The following is an 11,240-nucleotide window of genomic DNA, read 5'->3' as shown; positions in this document are numbered from 1 at the left end:
TGTGTGCATATAATAATTTGTAGCCTACATAGTGTGCAAGTTAGTATATCTTTGAAGCTGACGTGATGACATTGAAAAACCATTCAAACTAATAATTATGAGGCGCTCATGAGGCATTCTTACTGGGCCTCTTCCTACACCAATCTAGCTGTCTCCTAATAATAGTGGACCATCTTGCACAAACACTGAATCACTATGCCAAATTGCAGATGACTTAAGAGGCTCAGTGTCACACGAGCGAGGAGCCTGCACCGTATCACAGTGACATCTTGATGTTCTTCTAGATCTTTTATGAGTTCTCGTGAAGCTCATCCTCTTTATTTCCTGGGTGGTCTCCTCTATGTCCCGATCCTATCAGGTCGACTTAAATCACTGATTTTATTTTTGATTTGATCAGCCCGGGTGCAGTAGCACTGAAAAAGCTCTATCACTATTCCAAAGTACTTTTTTTACAGAATTATTTCTTCATCTTTATTGATGTTATCCTGGAATTATAGGCCACTGAAAGGAATCATTACCTTTAAGGCTGTCAGTAGTCAGAGTTTTAGACCATTACTCATTTTTTGATGAGTGATCCCTGGTCTGCTCTCTCATCTCGTGCTCAAAAAACATGTGAGGCACATGAGCCCCTGTGCTCACTGTGTGCGTTTTTCTTAATGCAGAGAGCAGTAAGGTATTGAAGGTTATCCAAGCCCCTAAAGAGAAGAAGAAGACCACATGTAAAAAAGGCAAGTCTACAGACACACTAATGGCTCTGTTTGTAGGGACAGTGGTGCTTTAAACTAAATGCTAGCTTTAGCATGCTAACATTTTAACAGTGACAAAGCTAAAAGCTGACTTTTTAGCATGTTTGCTAAATTAGCTTATGGTGTTATCATTACTTTTGCAAAACACAAAAGATATCTTTAGCTGATTCGTCTTGCTAATTTGCTCTTGGTTTCATTCAATATAAGCAGGGTATTTCAAGCATTAAACAATGGAGACACGTTTGTATTGTTAGGGACAGAGAGACACTACCAAAGAAAAAGGTAGGGAAGCTGTTGCAGCGATGTGAAGCAAAGGTCCACTTAACATGTCCAGGTTCAACACTGGAGGGGAAAGCAGCTGTGTGGCCTGCCAGGACAGAACTGGCACGGGACAAAAATGACAAGTATTTTATGAGAGCTTTTGAAGATGGCGGCTTTATTACATTGGGTCGGCGACCCCGACATAGCCCAGAGAAGATTTAGCACCTTGTCACCTTCTGGTTTCCCAGTGCATTATGAACAATACCTGTGTGCCCGTGTACTCATGAGTTCTTGTTATTGTGTGTGTGCGCATTTGTAGAATCTCCAAGACGACAATCAAGCAAAGCTATTTGAACATTGGTGTGGGCGTGGCAGCTTTGATGTGCACACTTCAAGTTGACCGCTGCTTCTGAGCTTCAGTGTTTTTTCTATTGAATGATAGCTGTTTTCTGTAGATTAAATCCTATTTTGCCTGTTAAAAATCTGAGTGCCACAGTGGAATTTAGAAAATGTTACGCATAAACTAAATATTTGGAATCTTCCGCAATTTTCGGTCGCTCGCTGCAATGCCTGAGCCCTGCTTTGGGACTTAATGCCAAAATGTAAACCGAATGAGGAATGTTTTATGACATCTGAAGCCTGTCTGTGATTCCAAAGATTCACAGACAAGATACAACAGAGAGGAAACTGTGAACGATCTTGCATGATTTACTGGTGACTAATGAATGCATCCTGTATTTCAACAAGACCGAAGAAATACCTCGACTTTAAAAGAATCCCCCACTCACATCTTCTTGGAATGACGTTAAGGTGTAAATGCTTACTCGTTTTGAACTGTAAGCAGAAGAAGCTTGTTTGGTTGTGATATTATTGGATCAATACATTATTATATGAATTAAGTACTTTTTCAAGATTGGAGTGCTACATGTGGTTTTCCCAGGTAACTTCCCCCAGTTTTTCATAGAGGAACCCCTGGTACTAAAGTAGGGCTGCAACAAACGACTAATTTGATAATCGATTAATCTATCGATTAATGAAACGATTAATCGATTATTCGGATCGTTAAGGTTTTAACTGTACTACTACTTATATCGACACTGCTTATCGATCCGGTCCTTTTAACGATGGTATTAACGGTTCTTTTGACAAGAAATAAGGTAAACTAACTAAACAAATTGTGAACAAAACTAACATTGCTTTTTATTTTAATTAAATACATAATATTTCACATCAAAAGAAACAACAATGTTTTAACAAATCATATTAAATAATGTGATGACAGAACTGTAAACAGAATAGCTGAAACTTTAACAAAATAACTCAGATACCTCTAATCATTAACCTATGTTTTTATAACTGAGTTAACTCTGTGTGTTGCTGCTAGCATACATAACACCTGACGTGGAAACGTTACTCGTGGACGGGGTTACCGAGCTGCTAGAAAGACAGTCGAACCTGGTGCATTCCTCCGTCTGAATGTGGTGCACTTTTGCTAAATGTTTAGACAAATTGCTCGTGTTACCGCCCTTATATGATAAACTGTTATTGCACTTTTGGTAACGAGCATTGTCCACATCGAGACGGCTAAAGTTTAACCACACCTCGGAGCGCGTTCTCTCCGCCATCTCCTGCGTGTGTGTGTANATAAAGAAAAATCAGAAAGTATTGACATGTAAACAAAGAAAATGACGCAGGCCAACACTGAATACGTGACGTGGATCATAACTATTAGCAATTAATAGATCTGCGTCATTTTCTTTGTTTACATGTCAATACTTTCTGATTTTTCTTTATTTTCTTTTGTAAAGATGTGCAACGCGGATGTAAAGAGAGTGTTGTTTTGGTTCTCAGGTATGTTTGTGTTTGTATTTTGTGTGGTTACTAAAAAATAAGATTTTCTTGGTCATTTAATAATTTCTCATTGTATAAATAAGCTAGTATGTATAAATAAATACTAGGGACACTGAAGTGAGCACTGCTGAGGATGTGCAATGCGGAGGTAAAGAGAATGTTTTTTTTGTTCTCAGAATAAATGCCAGAAAAGACACCCAGATGCTTCGCTGTCGTTTCCTGATCATAACAGGTCGCTTACGGTTGTGAACCGTTAAACATGTTACAATGCATAAGTTTCAAATCGAGAGACTGAAACTGTATTTTCCTTTACCGTTCTGTTTAAATTTCACAATACAGTTAATAGTCATATTATGTTTGATATTATTATGTTTTATTAACTACACCACTGGTTTTTTACCCCGCGCCTCCTAGTAGTTAAAGCACGTTATTGAATTTTGTTGTTGAAGACGTTTTATTTGACGAAAACATTTAAATGTTAAGAGTAGCCTACATAAGAAATATAGAATAGAAAATATCAAGAAGATACTGTAGTGATCTCTACAATAAAACAGTTTAGTGCAGGACGTCCAAAGATATTAACAGGAGGATGTGCAAAACAGACAAACTAATAAGGCTTTATTTAAACATTAAAGAATACTTTAAGTTAAGGTCTTCTTTTGAATAAGAAAAAAACNGCCGTATTAAATGTTCAAATGATTTAACAGCTGATTATCTGCAGTATCTCATCAAAAACTAAAAAAACAATCAGGTTTATCCTTTGTTAATATACGACATTTATTTGGGTTTAGAATTGGTGTACAATGCTGGTTGTGTGCTTTTGTTTCCCATAGGTTTTTGCTCTTTTCGTTTCTGAGAGCCCACCATTCATATTTTTCAGCCCCCCCGGAGAGATCGAGCGTTTTGCATAGGCCTGAAAACATCGGATTGTTTTACGCGTTGTAACCATTTTATATTTGGAGTGCTGTCCGATTTGGTAGATAGCGCTTATAAGTTTACACCATAACGGGTGCCGCACAGCCTGGGCGATACGGAACAGGGCGGGATTTGTTTGTTTGTAGCTTCTTGTTAAAAGATCATTATTTACTGAACTACCTTTTCGCAACTCCTCAACCCAGTTGACTTGTTACCAGGGTCTATACAGGCTCATGCGTGACACATGCCATTAAGCTCAGATGTGTGAGAGACTGAAACTGCTATTTTTCCTTTACCATCTGGTTCTGTTTTAATTTCACAATAAAGTTAATAGTCACATTATGTTTGATATTATTATGTTTTATTCACTACACCACTGTTTTTTTTAACCCGCGCCGCCTAGTGGTTAAAGCACGTTATTGAATTTTGTTGTTGAATAAGTTTTATTTGATGAAAACATTTAAATATCAACAGTAGCCTACATACAATATTGGGGGAAAGTAGAAGGCATGATAGAAATATAGAATAGAAAATATCAAGAAGATACTGTAGTGATCTCTACAATAAAACAGTTTAGTGCAGGACGTCCAAAGATATTAACAGGAGGATGTGCAAAACAGACAAACTAATAAGGCTTTATTTAAACATTAAAGAATACTTTAAGTTAAGTTCTTCTTTTGAATAAGAAAAAAACTTTTGGGTTATCCACAGATAAATATGAAGTCTGACAAAGTACTTAACGTCCAATATATTGCATAGTTTATTTTGGCTCTTGACAATCACCTACCCTGAATTTGACTCAGGTGTAACTAAAGTCTGATTTAAGGGTTGTTTATATTTCACATCATTAATCAGAATCTGCAAAGTAACTAAAATAAATGTAGTGGAGTAAAAATACCAGGTTAACCTCTGAATTGTAGTGGAGTAGAACAAAGTAGTATGCTGCTGTAACACAAACATTTCCCAACTTGGGATCAATAAAGTATATCTTATCTTATCTAAAGATGATCGATGGCTACTGTCATATTTGCAAAATGTGCCTCTGAACCTTGACAAGTGCATGTTTCAGGCTTATCAATGAACAACAGGAGGGGTCACAGACATAAGACCAGCTGTTAAATAAAGCTCTTCTGACCTTAGGTGTCATGTGGGTATATGAATTCACCCATTTATTAATTATATGTTTTAAATTTGATAACACCACTGTGTTTCGTATCCCCTAAACCTCCAGGGTGTACACAGTTTAATTCTGGCAACTTTTAATTGTGGGAAATACGAAAACGTCTTTTAAAACTACAATTCCCAGTCCTACTAGTTTACAGCCAGTGAAGAAAAGGGTCCTCTTTGTCCATTTGTATATTACACAGTATATCATGGGAAAGCAGACATTTAAAGTTTTTTCCTGTTGTAAATCACTGGAACTATTTAATTTGTATGTCACAGAGGGTGGAGAAAATGAAAACTCATGCGCTTACCAAAAGTAAAAAAAAACAACAACAATGAAAGCAGACACATGGAAAAGCCCTTCATGCTGAGTAGCTATTGTTACAAAGCACCATATGAACAAGAGAAGGGCTCAGAAAGAGGAGATTACAACCCACAAAGTAAGTTTAGTTTACCTTCAGCCTGTACTCCAGTTTGATGATGCTGCAGTTTAAGATGGAGCTAGGTAACTCTCTGGGGATGTTCATCACCTTGACCACAGTCTCTTTGTTAGAGGATGCGATAGCCTCCATCTTCTCCTTAAGGATCTCCTTTGTGGAAACTCTCCTGCGACCCTGGGCGAAGAAGCTCTTCTTCTCATACAGGATGACTTTAGCCTTCACTGAACGACTTGAGTTGTTGACGATTTCAACTGAGACTTTGAGATCTCTACCTGTAAAAACGAGAAATGAAAGCTATTTTAATTATAAAACCAATTAGTAGTCAGAGAAAGGTTTAATAATGTAAGAGCAACTTACACCAGGCTTTGCAGCGATGCTATAATGTAGATGTTGTGGAATATCTTTCTGCATCACATTAACAAAGTGAAGAGCAACTGGAATAAAAACAAGATTTCTAGCTGCTGCTAAGTCTCTTAAAGAACAGGACAAATAAAAAATGGTTGAACTCAATCAATAAGGAGATTTCATTTTCATTGTGAAACTATTGCTATATGATCACACATAGACCCATTCCAAGGTAACCTGCATATTATAAAAGCAAATAAATATCAAAATAGCACAAACATTCCTGCTAATGTGATAAATTGCCCAGGAAATATGTATTGCAAATATTACGTTTTTGTGGACATATGAACCAGTAACAAAAACTTGAAGAAAAGCCAAACTAGCTTTGAGGTCATTTAGAAAATAAATATGTAGCTTTTAATAGTGATTCTTGTGCAAAGGGGTACATTTTCCAAGACATTCCCCAAACTGAAAATAAGACTTGTGGAAAATCAAAAGAGCCACAATCCCTTCCCATAATCTGATAGAGAGTCCCTAAAGGTCCAGCTTCACTTGGCTGGAAAGGCTATAATAGGCGCGTTCACACAAAGTACTTTTCCCACAAAGGTTCCTGAGAACTACGATTTAGTTGCGTTCACACCAAAAAGTCCCAGGAACTAAATTAGTTCTAGAGAACCTTTTTTACCCCCTTTTCAGTCCCTGCTAGAGAGCAGGGACTTTCGTGGGAGAAAAAGGTTCCTGTGTCTGATTGGCTGGGCGGAATGCAAACCACGCCCCGTCAAACTCCCAAAAAATGTTGTGAAGCCGCCATTTTATTATCCTCGCATTGCAGCATTAGCATTAGCCCAGCGCAGAAACGCAGAGAGACTAATTTATGACAACTCAAAATAAAACATGGGAGCGGTGGAGATGAGGAGGTGTCAGCGTTCTGGCCGTTTACTCAGAAGGCTTCAGTAACTCCGGGGACTTCCGGCCGGGGATTTTGGGCGGCAGTATACGCCGTGAAGTTGTTTGCGGCCTGCCAGTAAATCCAAAGCAGAAGAAGAAGAAGTGACGTCAGCGGCTTAATTTGCCTAATCCACCCCCAGGAACTAATTTCCGGTGTGAACGCGATCTGTACTTAGTTCATGAGAACTAAAGAGTTCTCAGGAACCTTTGTGGGAAAAGTATTTGGTGTGAACACGCCTAATGTTGAATTCTGGTTTAACCTTTACTTGCACTGAGGCAAAAGCTTGTAAAACCTGTTGTGTCCCTTACACACTTGACAACGTTTGTGCACAGTGCACTTCCTTTATGCCCTTATGAAACGGTTGCAGCATAAATTCATTTCAAAGTTGAACGAAATAACAGTTTGTATCAATAGTCAGTTAACAAATACCTACTATTCAAAACATGATGTGTAGTTAAGGAAAGGCAGTGAATTTCTACCAGACTAGATTGTTACCTTGTTTGTATCCCATTCGCTTGGTCTGAACATCCATTGAAATAATTCCAGAGCCAAATACCTTGACAGATTTGTCCTTGCTACCATACTGAGGTTCCTAAAAAATCAAACCCAAACCTCGGTTAGATCAATTTGGCTCAGACATTTGTAAATAAATGTGCAGGTTTATAGACTAATGATTTCTTACCAGAAGTCCAGGAATATCCATGTCTGCTTTTGACACAAATGTGAAGTGGGTTTTGGCCTTTTTGGTCAGCTTCATTGATTGCTTGAGCTCTGCCTTCAGTTTATGATGAATGTTACCAATGCCAGATTTGAAAGATGATGGGATTTTGCTGTCAAGTAAAATAAAATAAAAATGTAATGACCTTTAAAGAAGATAACGATATAAAACATACATTTAAAAAAAAATTGAAATAAAGATGACTCACTTGTCAGGAATCTTGAAGGAAAAAGGGAACACATGTCTCCCTTTACCGATAACTTCAGTGCCTGGAAGAGAATTACTTATGAGTCCTTGAACTTCATTAAAAATTGTTATTTATCTCAAAGTCTTTGCATCAGCTACAATGTACAACATATCAATGATAGTATTAATTTAACATGTTACCATCTTGTCTTGACTCTCTCAAGATATGATGTTTGACATCATAATATTTCTCATCAGCCCAGTACACATGATGTTGATGTTGCCCGTAATGTTCACTCCAGCGGACCCGAGCTTTTCCTTTTGCTTTAAAAATTAGAGACTGGACTGTGGTTTCCTTAGAAACCTCCACGATGATTCTCCCATTGATGGTATCTCCATTTGTAAAGGTGTTTCTGCTGTTGATGGCATCATATTCTATTGCAAAGTTGTTGGTCATTTTTTTTACAAAGAACAAACAGTAGAAAATCCAAATCTCCTGTAAAACCAAGAGGAAATCCAAGGCTTGTTAACCCTGGCCAGTTGCTTTGCAATACTTGTAGGTTATCTAAAGCATGCAAATCCTGTTCAACCTGTTTAACTCAGCTGAAAGACACACATGCGCACCCAGTGACATGGAGCATGCTGCGCTGGGAGCATACTCTCTTAATTACCATCTGCATTTATGATGCTCACATGATACACTTTCTCAATGTGCCATGACATATTGTCCAGTCACGTCAAACAAATTCCATTTTCTTAAAATAGTTCTCTTTGTTTTTTTATTTCACTTTTATGTGATGCTGTCCAATGGGGAGCCAGGATAGAAAACAGGCGTGTCCTTGATGGGTGCCTGGATTACAGAGGATATCGGCAGTTTCTGTCATAATGACTTGAATGCAATGCAAATATTTGAAAAGACAAATAACCTGTAGCACAAGATGAAGGTATATATTATTTATTTTTGAATCATCAATAAATATGATAGCACTTCAAATTTGATGTACATCCTAACAATCTTTTATATACTATTTACATAGAGAATTTAATTACAGCAGAACCTGTCATTTTTTTGTTTTCATTTCTCATTTCATTTTCCTTTAAATGTCCACGTTTCTTCACGGTCCAATCCCTAGTATTTATTGCCTAAATCCATCAAAGAAGGGTAGGTTCCACTTGTTCCATAGGCAGGAGGGGGGTCTGAGAGTAGGGGTGCTGATGGTGGTTGTGGAGGGACCGTTCCCCAGGCTGGTGGGTAGGTGTTTCCAAATGGTTCAAATCCAAAACCAGAAGCAGCGAGTGGGGGCGCCTCCGCACCAGGAACCTTAGGGGTCGGCAGGAAGACTATGGGGAATTTGATCTCTGGGTCCGAAGCATATTTGACATCAAGGTAGACCTGTTGAGAAATTGTTGGATTTTTGTTGGATCACGAGATTACATCCTGTGTGCATAACATCATATTTTGGAAAGCACCGTTAACCACAAAAGACGGGGTTCATTCAAAAGCATTCTGGTTCTGCATAGTGCAGCCATAGGAGACACTCATCGAGAGGACTAGAAAAACAGTACATAATATCCATTCACTCTCAATTTTGCTGCTACCTTATTCAGAGATTAAACATTGAAAAAATAGCTATTAAAATGAGTTTAAAAATATGAGAATGTTTGTCAATCACATGAGAGCAAGCAGACACATCTCTGCCCATATGGATCCTTACCCTGAGTCTGTGCTCTGCTTTGAGGATGCTGCAGTTGAGGATGGACGGCTCCACATCGAGGGGGATGGGGAGGACCTTTAGGACATTTTGGTTAGAAGACGGAGGGATGGGCTCTCCCACCTCTCTAAACAGGTCTTTGGTTGAAACTCTTCTTTTTCCTCGTGCAAAGAAGCTATGCTTGCTGTACACACAGTACTTGGGCTTGATCTCGCGAGATGAGTTGTTCTGAATGAAGGCCATAACCTTTAGTCCTTCTCCTAGAAACAGATCAGAAGTGTCAAAACAACACTTAGCATGTGTGTAACAAGAGTTAATTTAAGTTTTAGGACTCTCACCTTGGAAGAAACCTGTCTTTTCAAGATTCACATCCATGGCTACTGTTCCTGAGTTGAAAAACTTCATTTTCTTATCCTTAGACTCATGCTGTGGTTCCTGAAAGAAGATCAGACAGCAAATCACTTAAACGACTGACAGAAAACACTTAACCTATTAGCTTTTATTCTGGTGTATCAAATGCCCACATCCACTGCCAACCTGCATAACAAAATATGTGCCAATCCAACAGTTGTACTACTGAATTGTTAAGTCTTACTTTATACAGTGAGGGTGTGGTTAATGTTCAGTCAAAAATATCCAGGTATTAAGGAATGCACATTCCTCAAGGGCTGGGATTTAGCCATTCACCAACACAAGCAGAGTGTTTTCCCAGTTGGTATGCCAGGAATCAGGATGTCACTGTGCACATACCATCAGCCCAGAGTCACCGGTCAGGTCTGCCTTCGCGACAAAGTTGATTTTGGTAGAATCTTTCGTTGGAATCCTCATTGATCTGCTCAGCTTGGCTTTTAGCGCGTACACAATTTTACCATAGTCACCGTCGAAGGAAGAGGGCATATCCCTAAAGCAGAGGGCCAGAAGAACATGATAAACTTACTGGATATTTATTTTATACATTGCACATGCAGGAAAGCAAGCAATCAAATTACACAGACTCTATAGCAAAATAAATTATATTTATTACAGAGACATCATAAGAATGTTAACTTACTGGGGAGGGATCTGGAAGCTGAATGGGTAAACATGGGATCCTGGGGCAACGACATTGCTGTCTGAATAGCAGAGTGTCATTTTTAAGAGAAACATGTCAAAACAAGTTAATTTTACAACTTCTCTTTATCCTCAGGACAGGCAGAGACATACTGTACATACTTACATGGATTTCCCAACTGGTTTGTCAATAGTGTTTCGTTGTCATCTCCTAAAGAAATATCAGCACACTTAATTAGCAGCAATTCAAATGTGTTACTGTTACTATTAAACATTTGGTCAGATCAAGTCAGAAAATAGTACAAAAAAATTATATTCCAATTCCAAGTTCACACCAAAAGGAAGCTCAGTTTACAATCACAACAGACGAATTAAAGCAACAACAAAAAATATATGAAGTTGTAGGTTGGATATTCAACAGACATTCAAGTTGGATCCACCAGTGAGTTCTTGCTCAATAACACGGCTAGTGTTACGTTTTATTACCTAGTATTTATCTTCACAACTTCACTCTTTCTCTGCCTGCCCTAGAGTCCCTCCTCTTAACGTGACAGCCAAAGGAATGCGTTTGTTGTTCAGATGTTAGCTGTAACAACTTTTGAACAAAGTAGGCCTGCCTATAAGATTTAAAGACTAGTTTTTCAGATATGAAATACTGTTTGGGTCAATATCATTATAAAGTAACTTTGGTGTCCCCATCAGAATCAATCACTCAGTTATCATGAAAATGTAGCAGAATAATGAAACTCTGAGGTCTTATTATAAAAGGCCAAACATTTACACACATATCAGTGCAATGATAAGTCTCTTGAAATGTGTTTCCTTCGTACCAATGTCCACCCTGTCAGCAAGCCTTCCATGACAGGGTGGACAAATAGTTTGCCATAATTTCATTATTATCCA

The 11,240-nt window shown here is 38.2% G+C and overlaps 2 protein-coding genes across 2 annotated transcripts in view; both read right to left on the bottom strand.

Moving 5' to 3' along the window:
• Window positions 1–5,383: 5,383 nt before the first annotated feature.
• LOC104963570 (arrestin domain-containing protein 3) lies at window positions 5,384–8,110 on the bottom strand. Its single transcript, XM_010792175.1, has 5 exons — window positions 7,777–8,110; window positions 7,598–7,658; window positions 7,354–7,501; window positions 7,167–7,263; window positions 5,384–5,649 (listed from the first exon to the last, which is right to left on the bottom strand). Exons 1-5 carry the CDS (start codon window positions 8,030–8,032, stop codon window positions 5,384–5,386), a joined length of 828 nt encoding a protein of 275 aa, XP_010790477.1. The 5' UTR covers window positions 8,033–8,110.
• Window positions 8,111–8,514: 404 nt separating this feature from the next.
• LOC104963563 (arrestin domain-containing protein 3-like) overlaps window positions 8,515–11,240 on the bottom strand; it is a 7,048-nt gene continuing 4,322 nt past the window's right edge. The window contains exons 5-7 of the mRNA XM_010792169.1: window positions 9,626–9,722; window positions 9,291–9,547; window positions 8,515–8,968 (exon numbers count right to left, since the gene is read on the bottom strand). Of these exons, the coding sequence (XP_010790471.1) occupies window positions 8,705–8,968; window positions 9,291–9,547; window positions 9,626–9,722 (618 nt within the window). The 3' untranslated portion in view covers window positions 8,515–8,704. The remainder of the gene's footprint in view (window positions 8,969–9,290; window positions 9,548–9,625; window positions 9,723–11,240) is intronic.

Source organism: Notothenia coriiceps, unplaced genomic scaffold (assembly GCF_000735185.1).
Source record: "Notothenia coriiceps isolate Sejong01 unplaced genomic scaffold, NC01 NC01_scaffold00036363, whole genome shotgun sequence".
NCBI lineage: Eukaryota > Metazoa > Chordata > Actinopteri > Perciformes > Nototheniidae > Notothenia > Notothenia coriiceps.
The sequence above is the reverse complement of the archived record's forward strand: the minus strand, read 5'-3'. Positions and strand labels throughout refer to the sequence as shown.

Excerpts from the sequence above, each read along its gene's own strand:
- LOC104963570 (XM_010792175.1), bottom strand. The coding sequence starts at position 8,032 with ATGACCAACAACTTTGCAATAGAATATGATGCCATCAACAGCAGAAAC. Across the intron at positions 7,659-7,776 it reads GAGAGAGTCAAGACAAGATG|GCACTGAAGTTATCGGTAAA; the intron begins GTAACATGTTAA and ends ATTCTCTTCCAG. Across the intron at positions 7,502-7,597 it reads TCCTTCAAGATTCCTGACAA|CAAAATCCCATCATCTTTCA; the intron begins GTGAGTCATCTT and ends TTTACTTGACAG.